The 25,055-nt window shown below is 46.0% G+C and overlaps 1 protein-coding gene across 7 annotated transcripts in view; it reads left to right on the top strand.

Annotated features, from left to right (window-relative positions):
- LOC110500614 (peroxisome proliferator-activated receptor gamma coactivator 1-alpha) overlaps positions 1–24,837 on the top strand; it is a 59,442-nt gene extending 34,605 nt beyond the window's left edge. For 4 of the 7 annotated variants that reach the window (XM_036958077.1, XM_036958074.1, XM_036958075.1 and 1 more), the window contains exons 6-14: positions 3,056–3,101; positions 4,476–4,549; positions 11,124–12,360; positions 14,463–14,555; positions 15,169–15,289; positions 19,279–19,403; positions 19,767–19,918; positions 22,387–22,486; positions 23,739–24,837. In XM_036958077.1, the coding sequence (XP_036813972.1) occupies positions 3,056–3,101; positions 4,476–4,549; positions 11,124–12,360; positions 14,463–14,555; positions 15,169–15,289; positions 19,279–19,403; positions 19,767–19,918; positions 22,387–22,486; positions 23,739–23,808 (2,018 nt within the window). In that variant the 3' untranslated portion in view covers positions 23,809–24,837. The remainder of the gene's footprint in view (positions 1–3,055; positions 3,102–4,475; positions 4,550–11,123; positions 12,361–14,462; positions 14,556–15,168; positions 15,290–19,278; positions 19,404–19,766; positions 19,919–22,386; positions 22,487–23,738) is intronic. The other 3 variants (XM_036958078.1, XM_036958076.1, XM_036958073.1) reach the window with 1 other exon arrangement.
- The last annotated feature ends 218 nt before the right edge of the window (positions 24,838–25,055 follow it).

Here is a 25,055-nt window from a genome sequence, read left to right as displayed (position 1 = left end):
ATTAACCACTACGACCACCACTACCTCCCATTAACCACTACGACCACCACTACCTCCCATTAACCTCTACGACCACCACTACCTCCCATTAGCCACTACGACCACCACCTCCCATTAACCACTACGACCACCACCTCCCATTAACCACTACGACCACCACTACCTCCCATTAACCACAGCGACCACCACCTCCCATTAACCACTACGACCACCACCTCCCATTAACCACTACGACCACCACCTCCCATTAACCACTACGACCACCACTAACTCCCATTAACCACTACGACCACCACCTCCCATTAACCACTACGACCACCACCTCCCATTAACCACTATGACCACCACCTCCCATTAACCACTACGACCACCACCTCCCATTAACCACTACGACCACCACTTCCCATTAACCACTACGACCACCACTTCCCATTAACCACTACGACCACCACTACCTCACATTAACCACTACGACCACCACTACCTCCCATTAACCACTACGACCACCACCTCCCATTAACCACTACGACCACCACCACCTCCCATTAACCACTACGACCACCACCTCCCATTAACCACTACGACCACCACTACCTCCCATTAACCACTACGACCACCACTACCTCCCATTAACCACTACGACCACCACTACCTCCCATTAACCACTACGACCACCACCTCCCATTAACCACTACGACCACCACCTCCCATTAACCACTACGACCACCACTACCTCCCATTAACCACTACGACCACCACTACCTCCCATTAACCACTACGACCACTACCTCCCATTAACCACTACGACCACCACTACCTCCCATTAACCACTACGACCACCACCTCCCATTAACCACTACGACCACCACCTCCCATTAACCACTACGACCACCACTACCTCCCATTAACCACTACGACCACCACCTCCCATTAACCACTACGACCACCACCTCCCATTAACCACTACGACCACCACCTCCCATTAACCACTACGACCACCACCTCCCATTAACCACTACGACCACCACCTCCCATTAACCACTACGACCACCACCTCCCATTAACCACTACGACCACCACTACCTCCCATTAACCACTACGACCACCACTACCTCCCATTAACCACTACGACCACTACCTCCCCTTAACCACTACGACCACCACTACCTCCCATTAACCACTACGACCACCACCTCCCATTAACCACTACGACCACCACCTCCCATTAACCACTACGACCACCACTACCTCCCATTAACCACTACGACCACCACTACCTCCCATTAACCACTACGACCACCACCTCCCATTAACCACTACGACCACCAGTACCTCCCATTAACCACTACGACCACCACCTCCCATTAACCACAACGACCACCAGTACCTCCCATTAACCACTACGACCACCACCTCCCATTAACCACTACGACCACCACCTCCCATTAACCACTACGACCACCACCTCCCATTAACCACTACGACCACCACTACCTCCCATTAACCACTACGACCACCACCTCCCATTAATCACTATGACCACCACCTCCCATTAATCACTATGACCACCACCTCCCATTAACCACTACGACCACCACCACCTCCCATTAACCACTACGACCACCACCTCCCATTAACCACTACGACCACCACCTCCCATTAACCACTACGACCACCACCTCCCATTAACCACTACGACCACCACCACCTCCTATTAACCACTACGACCACTACCTCCTATTAACCACTACGACCACTACCTCCTATTAACCACTACGACCACCACCTCCCATTAACCACTACGACCACCACTACCTCCCATTAACCACTACGACCACCACCTCCCATTAACCACTACGACCACCACCTCCCATTAACCACTACGACCACCACTACCTCCCATTAACCACTACGACCACCACCTCCCATTAACCACTACGACCACCACTACCTCCCATTAACCACTACGACCACCACCACCTCCCATTAACCACTACGACCACCACCTCCCAGTGTGATGTTTGTGCCGTCGCCTCTTTAGTTTGTTTTTATTGAGTGGGATATCTGTGTCAAACTCTGTACTCTGTACACTTGCCAATTCCATCACTTCATCCTCACGAAGTCAACAGTGAACAAAAATTAGAGATACGACAGACACTACGACCACCACTACCTCCCATTAACCACTACGACCACCACCTCCCATTAACCACTACGACCACCACCTCCCATTAACCACTACGACCACCACCTCCCATTAACCACTACGACCACCACTACCTCCCATTAACCACTACGACCACCACTACCTCCCATTAACCACTACGACCACTACCTCCCATTAACCACTACGACCACCACTACCTCCCATTAACCACTACGACCACCACCTCCCATTAACCACTACGACCACCACCTCCCATTAACCACTACGACCACCACTACCTCCCATTAACCACTACGACCTCCACCACCTCCCATTAACCACTACGACCACCACTACCTCCCATTAACCACTACGACCACCACTACCTCCCATTAACCACTACGACCACCACTACCTCCCATTAACCACTACGACCACCACCTCCCATTAACCACTACGACCACCACCTCCCATTAACCACTACGACCACCACCTCCCATTAACCACTACGACCACCACTACCTCCCATTAACCACTACGACCACCACCACCTCCCATTAACCACTACGACCACCACCTCCCAGTGTGATGTTTGTGCCGTCGCCTCTTTAGTTTGTTTTTATTGAGTGGGATATCTGTGTCAAACTCTGTACTCTGTACACTTGCCAATTCCATCACTTCATCCTCACGAAGTCAACAGTGAACAAAAATTACAGATGTTGGTTTTTTGCTCTTGTAAATCAATAGCAAGAGAGCATTATGCTAACCGTACTGGGTTGGGTTTTGGAATGCTGCCTTCTGTTAATGTGCCAATCTGAGATTGATTTGCAGACGTGGACTTGATCTCTTTTGCCTCAACTTGTTATCTATCTAGTTAAATAATTACCCATGTTCCTTTGTGTTCTGCAGCCAAACCAACCACCTTGCCACTTCCTTTGACCCCAGAGTCTCCAAAGTAAGTGCAAGAGTTTTTCAACATTCTACATAGAGCACACGAAAGAAAACAACAAAGATACACTACATGACCAAAAGTATGTGGACACCTGCTTGTCGAACATCTCATTACAAAATCATGTGCATTAATATGGAATTGGTCCCCCCTTTGCTGCTATAACAGCCTCCACTCTTCTGGGAAGGCTTTTCACTAGATGCTGTAACATTTCTGCAGGGACTTGCTTCCATTCACCCACAAGAACATTAGTGAGGTCGGGCACTGATGTTGGGCGATTAGGCCTGGCTCTCAGTCGGCATCCAATCATCCCAAAGGTGTTCGATGGGCTTGAGGTAAATTTCTTCAACAAACCCTTTCTGTATGGACCTCGCTTTGTGCACGGGGTAATTGTCATGCTGGAACAGGAAAGGGCCTTCCCCAAACTGTTGCCAAGAAGTTGGAAACACAGAATTGTCTAGTGTCATTGTATGCTGTAGCGTTAACATTTCCCTTCACTGGAACTAAGGGGCCTAGCCCAAACCATGAAAAACAGCCCCAGACCATTATTCCTCCTCCACCAAACTTTACAGTTGGCATTGTTGCATTGTGGCCAGTAGTGTTCTCCTGGAATCCGACAAACCCAGATTCGTACATCGGACTGCCAGATGGTGAAGCGTGATCACTCCAGAGAACGCTTTTCCACTGCTCCAGAGTCCAATGGTGGCGAGCTTTACACCACTCCAGCCAATGCTTGGCATTGCGCAAGGTGGTCTTAGGCTTGCTCGGCTATGGAAACCCATTTAATGAAGCTCCCGACGAACAGTTCTTGTGCTGACGTGAGCTTTCAGAGGCAGTTTGGAACTCTGTAGTGAGTGTTGCAACCGAGGACAGACCATTTTTATGCGTTACGCACTTCAGCACTCTGCAGTCTCGTTCTGTGAGCTTGTGTGGCCTACCACCTCGCGGCTGAGCTGTTGTTGCTCCTTGACATTTCCACTTTACAATAACAGCACTTACAGTTGACCGGGGCAGCTCAAGCAGGGCAGAAATGTTACGATCTGAGGTGGCATCCTATGACGGTACCTACGTTGAAAGTCACTGAGCTCTTCGGTAAGGCCATTCTACTGCCTATGTTATTTATGGAGATTGCATGGCTATGGGCTTGATTTTATACACCTGTCGGTAACAGGTGTGGCTGAAATAGTCGGATCCACTAATTTGAAGGGGTGTCCTCATACTTTTGTGTATTTACTGTAAATCGAAAAGACAAAAAATGTGCACCAACATGAGGCATTTTGTTAACTCTCATTTCCATTTCTAAGATCACAACGGCCTTTATTGATGTCACATTTTCCCATGTGAAGTAAAACGGTGTGTTCAATCTCTTTTGTCTTTCAGTGACCACAAGGGATCCCCGTTTGAGAACAAAACCATTGAACGCACATTGAGTGTGGAGATCTCTGGAACCCCAGGTAAGAATGTGTTTCCAGTGAATTTATGAGTAAGGGCTAGATGCAAATGTTCACACAAATCACAGAGTAGCTCACCTTGCTTTGTACTGGCATAATGGTAAACCCCAGCTCTCTTACTAAGCCAGTTAGGGGTTACATTCCAGTCACTACCCACGGGGCTTTTCACACCATCTTGATAGTTCCATAAAAGTTCAGAGTTCAAGGTGAAGGACTAGGACACAGGATGACATGTTTTATATGCCTCACTGTTGATTAACAGATCCAATCTCCTTTGGGTTTATTAGACAGATCCCCCCCCTCTTCTCTGTGAAGAGTTAATATGCTGCCACTCTCTCTCTCTCTCTCCCTCTCTCCCTCTCTCCCTCTCTCTCTCTCTCTTTCTCTCTCTCTCTCTCTCTCTCTCTCTCTCTCTCTCTCTCTCTCTCTCTCTCTCTCCCTCTCTCTCTCTCTCTCTCTCTCTCTCTCTCTCTCTCTCTCTCTCTCTCTCCCTCTCCCTCTCTCTCTCTCTCTCTCATATGCCGGGATCTTAATGCTCTTTGACTGCAATGCTCACTTAACCAACGCATCACCGACAAACTGATGTGGCATTATTATTGTTTTAATTGGTTCTGCCACATAATTCGGTTTGACCGATATTATCTGTGTCTCTTTTTTTCCCTCAGACAGTCTGGTAATTTGATTCGAGACATGTAAGGTATTCTCCCATTTTAAGGGTCTGTATTTATGGGAAGGATGCAATTTTCCAAATGGGGTCAACGCAGGGGGATTTTAAAATTATTATTGTCATTATCCCTGTATATTATACACTTATTCATTAAGTACGTCGGTGAGAAGCTATAGGCAAAAGGTAATTAAAAGCCAGATGAAGTGAATGTCAGGCAAATCTAAAACACCAGGCTTCAGCAGTTCTCCTCTCTCCCTCTCTCTCCCTCTCTCTCTCTCTCTCTTTCTCTCTCTGTGTGAATTATGCAGGTAATTATTTCAGTGTCCTCCCTCCCAACCCCCCCACTCCTGCCCTGAGATGAATCATCCCAGGTCAATAAAAGCAAAATGGCGGCCCTTTTCTTCTCCCTCACAATGTGTCAATGGGCCTTTTTGGTATTCATTTGCTAACGGATAAAAGAAATAGCCCTCGACGTAACACACCTGACTCGCCTCCTAGACTCCAGGTGGTGTTTTGTTTGGGAACAAGGCCCAATGGGAAGGAATGATCTGGAATCTCTTTAGAGTCGGGAGGGGGTAGATTTGTGGGACACCAAAGTCCCAAGGGGGCTCCTCCAGTTGACCATGCTCCGCTTGCCATTTAATCCTGTGTGTACATAAGCATCCGAGGTTAGAGGGGACACCCATAGGGAATGAAGAGCTTTGGAGCAATCAAACACGGTTAATATTTCTTTATTTTTTTACTGCTTCTGACCTCAGGGTTAAATCCAGTCCCATTCTCCTCGTCTCCCTGTGTTCCTGCTTCTGCCATAGTTAATAAAGCCAAACTCTGACTCCACTGCCCTTTGGGATTTGGGATTAGATATTAGGGGAAAAGCCATTAGAGGACAATGGTAACGGATACTGAGCCCCTTTACGTTTAAGGATTAGTCTAGTCCCGTGTGGTAGGCGACTCAGGAACGCCAGATATGGAGAAACAGGGGGAATGAAATCTTTGTGATCCCTTGAGTTAATGTGTCCTCAGCAGACCCGTTCCAGTAGATCTGGAGATTAGGCTTCTTTAATTGATAACCAGGTGGAGGTAAGCCAAAGGAGGAAGGTCATCCCTCAGGTGGAAGTAGGTCAGTGCTTCAATCGGACATGGAATTTTCCGTGGCAAGTTTAAAGCTACAAAATGTAACTTTTTGGGCGGCCCGACCAAATCCACATAGAAATGTGAGTTATAGATCTTTCATTCCCTTTGAAACAAGTCTAAGAAGCGATAGATATTCTCTATGCGTGCTATTTTATGCTTCCCATTTTTAAGTTTCATTTTTGCCTCTTTTACTTTTGGTTTTGTGTACCAGCTTCAAACACAAAATTTTTTTATTTTGTAAAGCATATTTCACAGCGGTTTAGAATGGTGCAATGATTCTCTACACTATGACCGCCTGGTGTGTCACATCAACTGTTATTAGGGGAACTATAAGAATACATTTTTTCAACCACGGTGGAGCTATTTCTGCATAGTGCATCTTTAAGGAGAGACACTTGTACGTATTTATGTAGTACAGTAGTAGGTTAGCATTTCAGTTGTAAACTTTTCCATGACATGGGGGTCGTTCTTGAACTGCAGTGGCATTTGCACTTTACATGAGAAATAGTTAACACATCATACATGTTTTTGTTGATATTGAACTATGATACCACATAATGTCCTTTATACTGCAAGTCTTTGGTTAGGTATTGTTTAATGTACTTAGGGTAAGAAAATTGGCTTTGTCCCAGTAGTAATGTGTAGAGTTGTACTGACATGTTTTGGGGATTTAGAGATATGTATCTATTATTTTGAATGCTAGAAAGTGAAGAAGAAGAAAAAAAGATGTAATATATTGTATAGATCAATAAAAACAAAGGCTATTAAAATACCTTTTTTTTTGTACTAGGATAATGTCTGCCCCTCAGTTTTATGTCATTTGGTGTTACCACCTTGAACACCTCTCATTACAAAGATAGTGTTATGATGCAATTCATCTTACTGTTGTACATTGCAATGTGTCAGTATTATTGCATCTGTCCCTACTCAAATAAATGAAAATTAAATACCTACGCATCAAGTAACTGAAGCAAGCGGTAAAATTGAAGCACGCTTATGGAACAGCGGGAACTGTGAAGCAACACAAACGTAGGCACAGACACGTGCATACACACACACACGATAACATACGCACTATACGTACACATGGATTTAGTACTGTAGCTATGTGGTAGTGGAGTAGGGGCTTGAGGGCACACATTTAGTGTGTTGTGAAATCTGTTGTGAATGTATTGTAATGTTTTTTAAATTGTATAAGCGCCTTCATTTTGCTGGACCACAGGATGAGTAGCTGCAGCCTCGGCAGGAACTAATGGGGATCTTTAATAAATACAAATATGGGGCCTCCATTTAAGAAAATCCACAATAACCTAAAATGTCTCATTGGTGTCACCATCGTTGGTGTTACTACTCTTCCTGGTGGTACAATGTTATCCTACGAAAAAGGGTTCTTCGGTTGTCCTCATAGGAGACCCCGTTTTGGTTTCAGGTAGAACCTTTTTGGGGTTCCATGTAGATCATTCTGTGGAAAAGGTTCTTCTGGAACCCAAAATGGTTCTACCTGGAACCAAAAGGGTTCTTCTACCCGGAACCAAAAAGGGTTCTTCAAAGGGTTCTCCTATGAGGACAGCCGAAGAACCATTTTATTTTCTAGATCTTTCTAGTTTCTAGATCACCTTTTTTTTCTCTCAGAGTGTAACGGTATTTAAAGTCATTAAGCTGCCATATTAGTGATTTAGAAGGGGAAGATGTACCCAAATACATTTAAATCAAAATTTAAAAACAAGAAGGTAAACATTTTCATAAATCCCCAAATGCCACCGCAATTCAAGAATGACACATAGCGTTGTTTTCTACATTATCAGTAGTAGGAGTAGTAGTAGGAGTAGTAGTAGTAGGAGGAGTAGTAGTAGTAGTAGGAAAAGTAATTGTAATTATCTTCTATTCAGAATTTGATACTGCTAACTGTATTTACACGAGGATCATTTTACTATGGCCCTGTCCCACCTCCATCACAAGGTAAACCTTAGACAACCCCACTACTGAGAGAGCCCATGGATTTGACTGGAAGGACTAATCTCCTTTTGCTAATAGATTTACTGTGTTGTCTTTAATTACAGTATCTCATGACACCGGGGTTGGGTCTATGTGTTGCTATTTGCATGGCTTACCACCGGATCAACTCTTTAAGCCCTGAGTTGGCGTCAGAGTCGTTTGCTCTGAGGTCTCTTCGCAATTTACAGTCCGGAAAGAAACAGATTACAGAAAAAAAGAGAGAGAAAAAAATAACTCTATTCGCTGTATGATTGGTGTTTGTGTCTGCCGAGCATCCATCCCAAGCCGGTTTGACTGAGAGGCGCATATTTATCTAATTCTGATTTATTTCACCCCGGCACTAATGGCTCCTAGTTTATGACCCTAGTGCGCATTGTTTTGCACAGATGGCGTTTCATTGGCGAAACAGAAGTTCCTCAGGCACCACACCGGCCCTCCCTTTTCATAGCTCATTTCATTGGCGTAATGATAAATATAGCCCTCTTTCTCATCTCTATCTCTCTGAAATACTGCATCAAGTCTCTGTGTCGCTATCGGTGTACCACGTCTGACTGTTAAAGAGGGATGGGGGTTTGCGGTTCGGCTTTACCGTAAAATCCAGATAAGTCTAGATGATAAGATGGTTGGATTAGAGAGCCCAAACTCAGGAAATGGCCCCGCAACTGAATTTTTATGTCTCTCTCTCTCTCTCTCTCTCCCTCTCTTTTTTTCAGGCTCCAAGCCTCAGCAGTAAATACTCTTACACAGGATTTGATACTAATAGCTGTCATTTGGTGCAATTCACTGCAAGGGAGAGTGATGTGCATTCATAACAATGGCAAAGACAGGGAGCGTAGGTGTTCAAAGTGCCTGAGCTCCACTCCAGAGAAGGAGGCTGTATGTGACTATTGTGTGTGTGTGTGTGTGTGTGTGTCCGTGTGTGCATGCCTATGTATTTGTCTAGAGGAGAAAGACGGACAGTGTAAAAAAATAGAGATGGTTAGAGACAGAGAACGAGAGATTGAACCAGAGAGACAGAGAACGAGAGAGCCAACCAGAGAGACAGAGAACGAGAGATTGAACCAGAGAGACAGAGAACGAGAGATTGAACCAGAGAGACAGAGAACGAGAGATCGAACCAGAGAGACAGAGAACGAGAGATCGAACCAGATCCAACCAGAGAGACAGAGAACGAGAGATTGAACCAGAGAGACAGAGAACCAGAGATTGAACCAGAGAGACAGGGAACGAGAGATTGAACCAGAGAGACGGAGAACGAGAGATTGAACCAGAGAGACGGAGAACGAGAGATTGAACCAGAGAGACGGAGAACGAGAGATTGAACCAGAGAGACGGAGAACGAGAGATTGAACCAGAGAGACAGAGAACGAGAGATTGAACCAGAGAGACGGAGAACGAGAGATTGAACCAGAGAGACAGAGAACGAGAGATTGAACCAGAGAGACAGAGAACGAGAGATTGAACCAGAGAGACAGAGAACGAGAGATTGAACCAGAGAGACAGAGAACGAGAGATTGAACCAGAGAGACAGAGAACGAGAGATTGAACCAGAGAGACAGAGAACGAGAGATTGAACCAGAGAGACAGAGAACGAGAGATTGAACCAGAGAGACAGAGAACGAGAGATCCAACTAGAGAGACAGAGAACGAGAGATCGAACCGGAGAGACGGAGAACGAGAGATCGAACCGGAGAGACGGAGAATGAGAGATCGAACCGGAGAGACAGATAACGAGAGATTGAACCAGAGAGACAGAGAACGAGAGATTGAACCAGAGAGACAGAGAACGAGAGATTGAACCAGAGAGACAGAGAACGAGAGATCCAACTAGAGAGACAGAGAACGAGAGATTGAACCGGAGTGGGAGACAGAACGGGAAAAAAGAGGGAAGAGACGAGAGGGAGACAGAAGGAAAGGGACTGCCTACCTAGCGCTGGTTGTTTGCGTGATAGTTAACAATGCTATAAAGCAGGCCCATCTCAGGACTTCCCATATAACTGCCATCTGTCGGCTCGTAAACTTGTCAGGAGGGGTCGGGTTCGGCACGAGCCACAGAGAGGCAAGCAGGATCTGAGAAAAATGACAACCCATTCCCCCGGCAGACACTGAGCCTCCATTACCAGTCAGACATCTCCCCCGCACCAAGCCGCCACTATCATATGACAGCACAGTGGCACGCTATAGCAACATGCAGTGCCGAAAACTGACACATCTCGCTGCCTGACATATCTCACCACCTTGACTTGCAGTAGAGAGCAGAAGCCCAAAACATAGGACACTTGTGATAGATTTTCAAAACTGAGCCAAAAGGCCTTTGCTTTTATTGAAATCGCTTGGCCATCGTCCAACGTGTCGGCTAGATTTGACGGTTACATGTTCGAAGGACGCTCCACTTCGAGGAGGATGTTTGTCTGCTGCCAATGTTTTTCTTTTCTTCCTGAATGAGGGATGGTCCAAGGTCAGGGAGGGATGGCGGTGGTAGCCGAGCCGTGTAGCGGCTCCACCATATTAAATTACACAGAGCATTGCATTAATCTGTCAAGATTGCAATAAAATACGGATCAGGATTAGGACCAGGGATGAAAGTGAATATTTTAATCAACCCCTGTGTGTGTCCACTGTCTTTAAACAGGTTGTAGGGAGTGCGAGGAGAGGGTGGAAGGTTGGGAGGAAGAATGCATTATATTTCCATTCTCTTTTATCGACCCCCTCTCTCTCTCTCTCTCTCTCTCTCTCTCTCTCTCTCTCTCTCTCTCTCTCTCTCTCTCTCTCTCTCTCCAGGTTTGACACCACCTACCACGCCCCCCCACAAAGTCAGTCAAGAGAACCCTTTCAAAGCATCGATCAAAACCAAGTTGTCTTCATGCTCCCCATCTGCCCTGGCGTGCAAGAGGGCTCGGCTGAGCGAGGCGAAACCCTGCAGGCCCCTAGCCCCAACCTCGGCCCCAGGCAGGAAGGGCCCAGAGCAGACTGAGCTGTACGCCCAGCTAAGCAAAGCGTCCACTGCCCTCCCCACCTCTGTGGTTGCTGCGACGACAGGGGGCTGCAAGGAGGAGCGCTGCTGCGGCAACAACAAGCGGAGTGTCCAGCCTCGCTGCTACGGTGACCACGACTATTGTCAGTCCACGGCGACCAGCACAAAACAGGACCCTGCCGCCGGCGCTAACACTAATGCGGCTAACGCTACCGTTACCATGACGATTACTACGACAACCCCTCTGAAGCCCAATCCGGGTGTGGCGGAGGACAGGCATGTGGAATGTAAGGACTCAGCCATGCCACCCTCCTCCTCCTCTTCATCCTCTACATCTCCTCCTCCATCTTCATCCTCTTTGGCCAAGCAGTTGCAGCAGCAGCAGAGCTCTTCCCCTGTGGGTAAGGAGGCTCGGGGGCAGGACCGGACCCCCATCATCCAGGACAAACCACACCCACCACAGACCCCAGAAGGGGACCAGCACTCTGCCAGCAGGAAGCAGCCCCTGCGAGACCAGGATATCCGGGCGGAGCTCAACAAGCACTTTGGCCGCCCCCAGCAAGCCATCTATAGCCAGGGTGAGAAGGGGGAGGAGGTGGTGGTGGAGGAGGGGAGACGGGGAGGAGGGGAGATGGCCGGAGCCCTGCAGACCTCCAAAGAGAGCCCTGCTGGGTACGAGAACTACCCCAAGCTCCCTAGTTCTGGGTCTGGTTCTACTGGGTACCTGCACCCAGGCCTCTCTCCCTTCCACGAGGAGCTGGAGGGTCAAGGCGTCGAGGGGCACTTCCTCTACCCCTGGGAGGGCATCCCTTTGGACCTGCTTTTCGAGTCCTGCTCGCCGTCCTGCTCGCTGTCCAGCTGCTCCCCCTCACGGGGCTCCGTCTCGCCCCCCTCCTCCCTCCTCCTCTCCCCCAGACACTTCCACTGGCCCCACTCGGGCTCCCCCTCCTCCCGCTCTCACTCCCGATCCCGATCCCGCAGTTCTTCCTCCCACCACCGGAGGCGCTCCCTCTCCAGCTCGCCTGACGGACGCCCCTCCTCCAGGTGAGTAAACCCTCTACTCACTGTGGCTAGGTTCCCATGTCCGTACTACCACACCACTTAGACATCATGCCCAAAATATCTACTGCTTAGCTTCATTCTAAGTAGCCTGCCAGTGTGAATATAGGAATACAGCCAACTAGCACGTTCCCTCCTGGTGGGAGACGTTTCCCTTCTGTTGTTTGAACGTTGCCTAAGCGTTATGGCCGGCTCTGACGGTGCTCCCGGCAGGAGGTGGACAGCTCAGTCGTGTTAACAGGTCTCCTCAGCCGTCAGAGACGGTGTCAGGAGAGGATAGGCCCTGCGGTATGAGGCTCTCCAGTCTCCCCGGAATGGGGCCTCTAGCTGCTTCTGCATCCCCAACCACAGAGAAGTCTTGTTATGTTCCTGGTGAAAGAGGCTTTAACAACAGGAGAGAGTGTGACGGGGCCAGGGAGAATCCTTCCTGGCTGGACTACTAGACGGTGGATTGTGTTAGGCTGGTGTAGTGAGGCTAGCCAAGCTCAACCGTCTCAGTGCTTAACTACAGAGCAGAGGCCATATGTCTCACACTTCTCAGGGTCGGAGTGCTGATCTAGGATCAGGCCCCTCCTGTACATGTAATCTTATTCATTGTGATCTAACTGAGGAAACTGATCCTATATCAGTACTCATACTCTGAGAAGCTTGTACATGCAGACCCAGGGTTCCACTAGCAGATACCAGACGAGGAGGTTTGGTGTGTTAGTCAAACTGTGAGATCAAAACTGTATATCAGAGAAGGCGGCAACTAGGAAAATGAGCGGCGCCTGAGGTGTTGTGCTTTGGTTGCTTCAACGTTGTCAAAGCCTCCTTTCCCCTGGCAATGACTGTTATCGGAGCGTTTTGTCACTCTCATTCCCACCTCCGTTTTCCCGGGATCTACTATTTGATGTGGCGCGTGTTGTTTTAGGCAGCAGCTGTTGTTTCATTGAGCGCCAGGCGAGACCCCTTCTTTGTCCCCAGAGATGAAAGCCAAATCTGCGGAGTTTAGTTCTTTATCCCCTCCTCTGAAAACAATGTGCATCATCACAGCAGCCCAGGAAAAACTACATTTCCCATGGTTCCCTTTGATCAGAGCAAAGGGAACGGATATACAGTAGGTATACTTTCAGCAGTCTTGCATTGAGTGCCTTGCAAACTGGATAGACTATTCATTCACTTCCCCCAAATTGGTTTGCTGGGTTACTGAAAGGTCAGTCTCAATGGAGGTGAGCTTTGCCTTCTGTTTTGCAGTATATCCTTGATAAATCATTCAGGCTGAGGACTATCGCCAACGTTATGATACAGTACACAGAGACACTAGGTTGCTAAAGGTTGCTAAAGATGTCCAGGTTAGAGGTTGAAAGAAGAACAGCGGGGAAAAAGTAACCTCGTAAAAGGTCAGGGATACCCGAGTATCTCAAGAACTCTGTGAAAAATGTTCAACAAAATGTCCTCAAGTCTCTCTACTCCCCCTCTCTCTTTTCAAACTCTCCACTTCCTTAACTCTGTGGACGTTGGACCATAGCCTAACTTCTCTCCTTCTATTATTCAAGTCTCCCTTCTTCAGCATCAGTTCAATAATAAAGCAATGGGAGCTAAAGAGCCTGTACTCTATCGGGATACTAACTTTAGCGTTTGGCCGCGGGGCCTAAGGAACTTCCCCTCATTTAACATAGATACGTGGTGCTTGTACAGTACATACTGGCCCTGGTGGGAGGAAAGGTGAGAACATTTAAACCCAGCTGCACTGTGGAGGGGAAGAGTGAAGGAAGTCAAATTCAGTCAAACTTGGGAAAAGCGTTCTGAAAATATTGCTGAATATATTAGGACTTTGTGGTTTTTTTTAAATGGTCAGATTTGACAGTGTGGCTCTGTCATCTTGTAAGGAAAGGATATGATGAATGAGGAATGCCTAAGTATGTCTAGACAATTTTATCGGATTCACAGATACCCATCTCAGATATGATTTAATTTATTGAAATAATGCTCGCAGTCGATAAGACTGAATTACGCAGAATGCACAGTTACATTTAGACAATACTTTATTATTAGACTCCAGATGATTGACATCTTGGTGATTAATATGTATTCTGTTTTTGCAGGTCTCGCCACAACATGGACTCCAGCACTTTGCGGTCCAGGACCCACAAAAGCCCTCACTCACAGTCCAGATCCCCCCTCAGTCGCAGGCCACGGTAAGGGTTCAACACATCCCTTACACTAAACCAGGGGTAAACAGCTCGGGTCCCTCATGATCCAGTTCCTTCAATTGAAGTTAGTTTTCATCCTTGCCTTGTAACCAAAAATATGTATTGACTGAAAACCAGCACGATTGTGGATCACGGTGTTGAATATGGGCACTCCTTCCTTAGCCATTGATTTGCCCGATGACACCAGACAAGCCCAAAGTCCTATTTTCCCATCTCTCCAATGCATGGCCACATCTGACGAAAGTTGCACTTTTTCTCCCCGGATGAAGCTCTAACTAAGCTGAAAGTAATGATGTGAAGTAGGGCTGACAGTGGCAGCTGTCCAGCTCTCTACTGTGCATCTCACCCGCTCTCTCCCGTGGGCCTCTCCTGCAGGATCCATAACCTTTACGACCAGGAGAAGGCATCTTCTTATTAATGCCTTTGTTTGTTTCTCCACCCCTCCGGGAGGGGGGTCATTTAGCCCAACTCCTTGGTGGGGTTTCGGCCGATACGTTTTAGAAGTGCGGACGTGAAAATGAAGGGCAGATGTTGGAAGGACAGCGGAAGGGCGGTGGAGGACAGTGAAAGTGATGGGTTTGGTTTGGTCCCTCCGCAGGTACGACAGCTACGAGGAATACCAGCACGAGTGTCTGAAGCGGGAGGAGTATCGCCAGGACTACCAGAAGAGGGAGTTTGAGAGGGCTGAGCAGAGGGAGAGGCAAAGGGAAAAAGCAATAGTGAGTTCCCCTGTCATTTTGTCTTATATTCTGAGTATTTCAAACATTAGGAACACCTTCCTAATATTGAGTTGCACCTCAGAACAGCCTCAACTCGTCGGGGCGTGGACTCTACAAGGTGTCAAAAGCGTTCCACCATGATGGTGGCGCATGTTGACTGCAATGCTTCCCAACATTGTGGCAAGTTGGCTGGATGTCCTTTGGGTGGTGGACCATTCTTGATACAAACGGGAAACTGTTGAGTGAGACAAACCCAGCAGCCTGGCACCTACTACCATACCCCATTGAAACGCACTTACATACACAATCCATGCCTCAATTGTCTCAAGGCTTAAAAATACTTCTTAAACCTCTCTCCTCCCCTTCATCTACACTGATTTTGAAGTGGATTTACAAGTGACATCAATAAGGAATCATAGCTTTCACCTGGTCAGTCTTTGTCACAGAAAGAGCAGGTATCCTTCGTGTTTTGTATACTCAGTGAATCTCTCTGCCCATCTCTCAACCCCCCCTTCTCTCTCTCTCTCTCTCTCTCTCTCGCTCTCTCTGTCTTTCTCTCGTCCTTCTAATGGCAGCCTGGTATTAATATAGCCCGGCTGTGCCCCATCGCTGTCTCACACACCCTCTGCACTACCTAGACAGGGCAGACAGTTGAGGGCTCGTTGCCGTGCCTGCTGCCTACTGTTCCTCTGTAATGAATGAATAGATGCAAAGTGAGTCACTGAATCATTCAGGGCTCCACGCGTTTCCTCTTTATCTCAGGGTTGTGTATTTTTAAAAGTCTCCAGCGTCTGGGAACGGTGTCGGATCTTATTAATCACACCACAGGGGCAGATGTTAGAAACAGGAAGAGAGGGAGAGAGGGAACAAGGCTAAAAAAAGGAAATTCACTGCCATGGAAATGTACACTGTTTAAATAAGGAATCTTTCCAGTGATCTAGTTCAAATTCAATGAAAATGGGATGAATATCAATTCTCCGTTCTCTGCCTGTCTCTGTGTGAGATTGCACACATTTTAAACATGCTAACACAGGATGATAAATGTGCACGTCAAATAATGCACACACGCTATCTTTGGCCTGCATACATTTTAGGTGAGACAATTACGGGCAGCAAAGCCAAGCTGTCAGTAGAGGTTTGGGAGGCCAGATGATGCGAGGGCAACACACACAGACACACACACACACACACACACACACACACACAGACGGCCAGCCTCGGGGTGCCGTCTCGGAAAGCCGGCGTATTTTTCAATTGTCAGCATCTAAATCCCTAATTCAGCAAACACTTTGTCTCACACTGTATGTGAAGGGAGGAGAAGAAAAAATAACAATACTGAATATTACGGTTCATTTGTATTTTTCTGAGGATTGGAGCGCATGTCTTACCATTTAGAATGTATCCCATAAGGCACCCTATTCCCTATATAAACTCAGCAAAAAAAGAAACGTTCTCTCACTGTCAACTGCATTTATTTTCAGTAAACTTAACATGTGTAAATATTTGTATGAACGTAACAAGATTCAACAACTGAGACATAAACTGAACAAGTTCCACAGACATGTGACTAACAGAAATTGAACAATGTGTCCCTGAACAAAGGGGGGGTCAAAATCAAAAGTAACAGTCAGTATCTGGTGTGGCCACCAGCTGCATTAAGTACTGCAGTGCATCTCCTCCTCGTGGACTGCACCAGATTTGCCAGTTCGTGCTGTGAGATGTTACCCCACTCTTCCACCAAGGCGCCTGCAAGTTCCCGGACATTTCTGGGGGGAATGGCCCTAGCCCTCACCCTCCGATCCAACGTGCTCAATGGGATTGAGATCCGGGCTCTTCGCTGGCCATGGCAGAACACTGACATTCCTGTCTTGCAGGAAATCACACACATAACGAACGGAATGGCTGGTGCCATTGTCATGCTGGAGGGTAATGTCAGGATGAGCCTGCAGGAAGGGTACCACATGAGGGAGGAGGATGTCTTCCCTGTAACACATAGCGTTGAGATTTCCTGCAATGACACCAAGCTCAGTCCGATGATGCTGTGACACACCGCCTCAGACCATGACGGACCCTCCACCTCCAAATTGATCCCACTCCAGAGTACAGGCGTCTGTGTAACACTCATTCCTTCGACAAAAAACGTGAATCCGACCATCACCCTATGGGGAGACAGAACCTCGACCTGTCAGTGAAGAGCACTTTTTGCCCTTCCTTTCTGGTCCAGCAACGGTGGGTTTGTGCCCATAGGCGACGTTGTTGCCGGTGATGTCTGGTGAGGACCTGCCTTACAACAGGTCTACAGGCCCTCAGTCCAGCCTCTCTCAGCCTATTGCGGACAGTCTGAGCACCGATGTAGGGATTGTGCGTTCCTGGTGTAACTCGGGCAGTTGTTGTTGCCATCCTGTACCTGTCACGCAGGTGTGATGTTCGGATGATCCTGTTCAGGTGTTATTACACGTGGTCTGCCACTGCGAGGACGATCAGTTGTCCGTCCTGTCTCCCTGTAGCGTTGTCTTAGGCGTCTCACAGTACGGACATTGCAGTTTATTGCCCTGGCCACATCTGCAGTCCTCATGCCTCCTTTCAGCATGCCTAAGGCACATTCACACAGATGGGCAGGGACCCTGGGCATCTTTCTTTTGGTGTTTTTCAGAGTCAGTAGAAAGGCCTCTTTAGTGTCCTAAGTTTTCATAACTGTGACTGTATTTTCCCACCGTCTGTAAGCAGTGAGTGTCTTAACGACCGTTAAGAGGTGCACAGGTGCATGTTCATTAATTGTTTATGGTTCAGTGAACAAGCATGGGAAACAGTGTTTAAACCCTTTACAATGAATATCTGTGAAGGTATTTGGATTTTTACGAATTATCTTTGAAAGACAGGGTCCTGAAAAGGGGATGTTTCTTTTTTTGCTGAGTTTAGTGCACTACTTTTGACCAGGGCCCATAAAGCTCTGCTCAAAAGTAGTGCACTATGTAGGGAGTAGGGTGCTATTTGGAACAGAACCTTAGTCTAGGTTCTTTGCGGAGGTGAACTTCGAGTTTCACTACCAGGTGACTGATTTACATGTATCAGTTACCAGTGGCCCCGGGGTAGCATTCAACATTTGAATGGATCTCTATAGACTCGCCCCAGTAATGGCAAGTAAATGAGTGAATAAATAATTCCAGTGATACAACAGCCTAGAGGCTTGTTCTGCATTATATGATTAGCAGATGCAATTAAATTGCTCCCACAACCATAATTGCAGCCTCGTGCGGTAGGTCTAAATTATGCCGGTGTGACCTTTGTGTCCTTTGTGGTTCGTGGAAAATGGTGTTTTCTCCCCCACGGCCTGTTCTTAGTAATGGTGTTTTCTCCCCCACGGCCTGTTCTTAGTAATGGTGTTTTCTCCCCCACGGCCTGTTCTTAGTAATGGTGTTTTCTCCCCCACGGCCTGTTCTTAGTAATGGTGTTTCGTACAGGTTTCTTTAATGGTGTTTGTGTAACGGCAGCTTATTGTCTGATATTCAGAGCCAAGCGAGAGGTCTAATTCTCTAGTGCAACAGTTACCCATAATTGAAGGACACTTAAAAATGCATTTGTCCTCTTTTGACTACAGATACAGGCTTCTTAAGTTGTGTAATACCAAACAACTCATTGGCTCATTTTAGGTTCTCAGACCACAAAACGAAAGAGGACGAGCAAAACTCTGATAGTCTTAATGTATACGGTTCTATAAAGGCTAGGGGGGAAAAAAGAAAAAAGACAAGGGACCATAACGAATCTGTCCTATCAGATAAGAGGAGGTATTTAGCACAGCCCGACCAATCAACGGGGGAAAAAAACAAGAGCGATGTGACAAAAGGGTGGCCTCGAGTCAGCGCTCGCCATCAGGAGTTCCGAGTAGTTCATTACGGCCACCGAGTGGGCCTGAAGGGGAGGGAACAGCAGAAAGGAGAGGAATTACACTCCTCCTTTAATCTCTCTCCCTCTCTCTCTCCGTTAATGAGCAGGAGGAGAGACGGGTGGTGTACGTGGGGAGACTGAGGTCCGACAGCACGCGGACCGAGCTGAAGCGGCGCTTTGAAGTCTTCGGCGAGATCGAAGAGTGTGCCGTGAACCTGAGAGATGACGGGTAAGGCCCCGGGACTGTGTGCTCGCATGTGTGTGTTTGTGTGCTGGGTTTATGGGGGGGGTGTAATAGGATTCATTGTAGTACATCGTTCCCTTCATTTCTACCCTCTGGGTTAGGTGGAACACAGAAAACTTTGGGCTTTGCATCGACTTCTATGTCAAAGTCAGGAGTAGACGCAGGGCAGGAGGGTGCTTTTTTGCATTCCAGTCATGTCTGTTATCCTATCTATCCCTAGCCTATAAAAAGCCCCAAAGATAAATTTTTATTGATTTCTCTTTTGCATATAAATAGTCTGGATGTCCGCTACCAGAAGAGAACCTGACGTTGTTGGTTTGACTTTTCATTTTCTGTTCTTGACCGCAGGGACAATTTTGGCTTCATCACCTACCGCTACACTTGTGACGCCGTCGCTGCCCTTGAAAACGGACACACCTTGCGCCGGACAAACGAGCCCCAGTTCGAGCTGTGCTTCGGTGGACAAAAGCAGTTCTGCAAATCGAATTATACAGACTTGGGTAAGTGCTGCTTTGTTGTTGCTCGGGAGAACCCTGGAGCTTCTGCTAATACACGCAGACTGTCAAAGGGAGTGAAGGATGGAGGGGAGGGTCAGGAAGCCGGGAAGCAAAAAGGCTCGAATGATGCCTTTCAAAACCAAAAAGCTTATTTTTACTCTTATCACCCTGCCTCAAGCGTTAGAGTCTACCTTCCAGTCATCACGGGCAAAAACAGTTCAGGGGTCAATCTGTGTACAATTCCCCTTTAACCAGCACCCATATAGGAGTATATCTTGAGGAATGGAGAGGCATTGTTCCATTCAATTGTTCACAGCCTATATCTTTGTACTTAGTCAATACTCGAGAAGTGTGGAATTGGGAAGAAAGAGAACGATGCCCTTTAAAAGCTAGTCCGCGGTTTGTTTTGATACCCTATATACAGGCATGTATATTTTATGCTCTGGAGGGTAAAGAGAGGTAGGTAGATGGAAGGAGAGAGGGAGGGAGGGATGAAGGGAAGAGGGGTGCAAGGTTAAATCCCCTCAGCCCCACCCTCCTGGGTGAGCCTCCGTCTGTTGCCAGCTGTTGTGGTGTTCAACAGAGGCAAGACCTCGCTGTGTTCCCTAGCAGCGTGTCATCCACCGAGGGAGGGAGGGAGGGAGGGAGGGAGGGAGCCTAACAGCAGAGGCCTGATTGACTAATAATCAGCACTCTCTTCCTCATGCTTTTGGACACAGACGCTGACACAGGGTCGGCTCCTCATGGCGGCAGCCCTACAAAGTGCCGGCGACTTAAAAGCACGGGTAGAGCTAGTCGATTAATCTGAGGAAAAGGTACACAACGTGCGAGTGCATGCACAGAAAAAAGAAAGCGTATACGCCCGAAAGACTGCACTCATTGTTCAGAAGGACACGGCTATAGTGCCGGATGACGCATTTGATAAATAATGCAAGGCACTGAGACAAATCTTGGCTTCTCCCTACGTAGACGCCTGTTGAAAACCAGAACAGAAAGTGGGGTCTCCATCCCTCCTTTTTCCATCCTCTCTTTACTATAGCCACACTATCATTAACAGACGGTAGACACTGGGAGCGATGTTTAAATAGCACTATAGCCGGAGTCAGTCAGTCCATCAAGATGGATGCTCGTCTGTGTGTCATTTGGTCCATTTGATGATGGCGGTTAAGATGCCAAGTGGGGCTTGTATTGTTGATCCTATTTTCCACTCGACATTCGTTCCACGACAAAGCGTAGGGCGGGGAATGTTTAATGCAGGGCGAACTGGGAGGTCAGTAGGTCACAGCAGAGGAAAGGAAATGGAATGTTCTTCCAAGGAACAAAGACGTTAATGTTTATTTCTGAGGCTCGGGCCTGAAACCAGTGGCATTCATGGCGTGGACGTTTGTGAAGTTGTACAGCGACGATGCGTTAATCCCAGGCCCTTGAGGAAAGACATTGACGACTGACACTACTAATCAGTTTCGGGATGAAAAGAAAGACCTTCATTCTGCTTCCTTCTCTTTTTTTAGAGAGGAAGACCAGTTTATCCCAAACTGCTCATGACGGGAGTAGGATAAAAGAAAGGGAGAGGAAAATACTTCCTGTTCAAAGCGAGGGAACTTAAATAATGTCATGCAGTAGCGGCCTCAGTTCCTCCTCTCAATCTTGCCTGGCTTTCTCGTCTCGTCTCATTTTTTTTTTTTTGACTGTCCATTAGTTCTAAGTAGTGCACATGGGTATTTGTCATCCCTCAAGGTGCGCGGCGTACCCCTTGGCCATAGCATTAGATCACGACTGGCATCTCCTGCATGCCATGGTCATTCCCATTTCTCAAGCTCTCAAAGCGTGCTGCTGCCCGTGTGGGGGCCCCATTTGTGAAGCTGTCTGCCACGAGAGATAAGACACATTTATTATCGCGCCGACCAATCAAAATAAATGCCCCCTGCCGCTCGCTCAGTTTTGACGATTTTGTCGCTCAGTATCAGAAAAGCTTTATTTTCCACCCTGAGCCTTTGAATGATGTAAAGATGAATGGTGTCTAAACATCTAATTTGTGGGGAGATATGAAACATTGTAGGGGGGGGGGGGGTACAGATAGCTTTCAGACTTATTGAAAAGCAACCGATTCAGATGAGTCCTTTCACATAGATGCAGATAGTCATACAGATTTGCAGTTGTTTATAGGATTATGTCAAATGGTTTGAACGTCCTTTGAAATGGATGTATTCAGAATATAACTAATTCACGATGACTTAAGTTGTCAAACATTTAGGGGCAGTTCTGGACAAAGATTCATCTTAGTGCTGGACTGAAAGGAATTTCAGTGGAGATTCTTGCCATGCTTTTTAGTCTCGGACTATGCTTTATGTGTCCAGGAAACTGCCCCTCAATACGCAAAACAAAACAAAGGTGAGAGGTGATTTTGTGACAAGAATTGGAGACCACTTAGACTGCTTAACCCTGACGTCAATATCCATCTCTCGTTTCAGACTCCCATTCTGACGACTTTGATCCAGCCTCCACTAAAAGCAAGTACGACTCCATGGATTTCGACAGCTTGCTGAAAGAGGCCCAGTGCAGCCTGAGAAGGTAACAGTTGCCCTGTCACCTGCTGTCTACAAAGAGGGATGTCTTGATACCTCACTAATGTTTCTGTCCGTCGACTACGAGACTTCCAGAAGTTTTACACTCTATGTAAGAGAGTATATAAAGATGAATCTCTATATATAGACCTATATATATATATATATATATATAAAGTATATTAACAACAATGTTTACATGAACATAGCTTCTGAAGAAGCTGGGAAGAGACAGTACCGGGAGAGCCAGTGAATCCTCATAGCCTGTGTACAGATAGATGTGTGTGCTGTACTGTTGTACAACGGTCAGTGAAAGACAAAGACGTTGATGAGATTTTTCTCTCCAAGCACTACAAACACCCAACAAATGCTTTGAGTGGTGAAAATGTGCAGGTTGTTCAGGCTTTTTCTTTTTTCTTTTTTTTTGTGCCTGATTTTCTTTTCTTTTTTAAAAATCTGGTGTTTGGACGTGGTGTTACACTATTAACGAGAGATAACAATGCTGTCTACATTTTCGGACAAAAATGTAGCCCTGTATTTACAGATATGATCAAAATATGTTGTATTTTTTTGTGTACATATCAGACAAAGTTCTTTATTTGTTACAGCTATGCACTGTAAAATGCAGCCTTTTGATGAAGAAATTTTCTTAATTAAGAATGTCGATCTGTAGTTATTACAATGATGTAAAACATATTGTACACCTACATGAAGTTTAGAGGACATGACATGATTGTAAAAATGTGTTGGAGGCTCATTTCGAGGGAGCATGTCAACAAATCTCCTTTTTTGACCTTTATTTTGTTGGGATAAAAAGTTAACCATTTATAGTTTTTTGTTTAAAGTTTCTCAGTGTTTTTTCCTTAGACAACTAGTCTAAAATGCATTTTTAACGTGTTTTTTCATGATTGTAAAAAAACGAACCCCATTATTTTTATGAATTATTTCTGAAACGATCAGTATGTATCAACTCATTTTGATTTCAATGATTTCTATGGTTCTTGTTTTGATAATTTTACCCTCTTTGAGGAAAGACTACTACTATGTTTAACCTGTTTAAACAGGATAAACCATGCATATTTATCTATTTATTTTAATATTTGACTCAAAAATATTTATGGTTCCCATGTCACATGGTGTACCTCACACATTTTAGCTATTTATATTGTTATTAGATTTTTGTTATTTAATTTACAATCAGTGGTAAGATGAACAATAAATAACAGTTTTGTGGGAATATTTCTTTCTATGCCTTTCAGAAACAATCAACATTTTCTTAACAATCTTCTCGAACAGTGGGATGAGATATGCTGCTCATTGTCCAAGTGATTTCTGTCTCCACAACGGTGGTTTGCAGCCATGACAAAATGTCTACCACGTTATTTTCCTTTATACACGTAGAACATGAAGCAATAAAATGATTTAGCAGGTATTTTGTTGTACCACACTGTAAAAATCTGATTTGTTGCTCCACACACGCTTGATTATGTGAATGCCAAACAAAAGTTTACAATTTTCTTTCCAGAATTTTTTTTAAATCTTGTATTTGATGTTCAAAAAATATATATACATGCTGATAATATTTACATTATTCACAGTAATTACAAAAATAATTAATAATAATATAAATGAAAGAAAAAGTATTTAAAAAAGCAATAAATTATTTTTCAAAGTTGTACTTTAGCTTATATTGTTGTGTGGTTTTAGATCCGACCCATTACCCAATCGCTGGCTACATACGGGGATTCCATTCCATTCTTAGCACGGTCACATGACTCATCACCCAACCGAGAACACTTACAGTATGTTCTAGTCAGTCAACACTCATGTTTGCACATTTAGTGTTAGTTTGGGTCTGTGTCTTTCTGTAGAAACCTTGTGGCAACTGTACAAATGTAAACGAATGCAACGGAAAACACAGTGTTAAAACTGTAGTGTTCAGCAACAAGCATCCTAGCACCAAAACATTTGTCTGTGTAGCGCATGTCTATTAAATGACAGCCGATAAAGCACAAACTACTTAGGCTATCAGGCTCTCCTGTCTGAATGGCAGTACTTGAATGACATCCTATAAGCCTAGAGAAACTACTCAATACTGCATGCTACTGCACCATTTTCCATTAGGCGATGCTGCCACACAGTCCAGATATCACAGCACCTTCGCCGTGACATTAAAGGTAACCTTGTGCTTTCTGGTTGAATTAATATCCTGTTTATAGTGAGAGCCAAGTAACGAGAAGAAACTGGCTCCATCACGAGACGTAGGACCTTTTTTGTATGAAAGCTTCACTGATCACAGGCCACCTTTCATTAAGATTGACTGTGTAGATGAAAACGAGCTAATTCTCCTGATGCAAAGAGGCAAAAATCAGTGGGGGAAATATTTCCCCCTTCACCTGTATTTCAACATCTTTTTTGATTTTCTGTACAGCGCATGGGTAATGGCGTCGCGTCCCATTTGATAGATGTGGCTTTAATCATTGTAATAAAATAAAGAATTCGCTTTGTAAATCGCCTAGAGTAGTAATATATTATAACACCTTATGGTCCTCCAAATGTCACCTGTGGCAGACTCT

The sequence above is a fragment of the Oncorhynchus mykiss genome, chromosome 21 (assembly GCF_013265735.2).
Source record: "Oncorhynchus mykiss isolate Arlee chromosome 21, USDA_OmykA_1.1, whole genome shotgun sequence".
Classification (NCBI taxonomy): Eukaryota; Metazoa; Chordata; class Actinopteri; order Salmoniformes; family Salmonidae; genus Oncorhynchus; species Oncorhynchus mykiss.
Note: the sequence above shows the minus strand (reverse complement) of the source record. Positions and strands in the feature narration are given on the sequence as shown.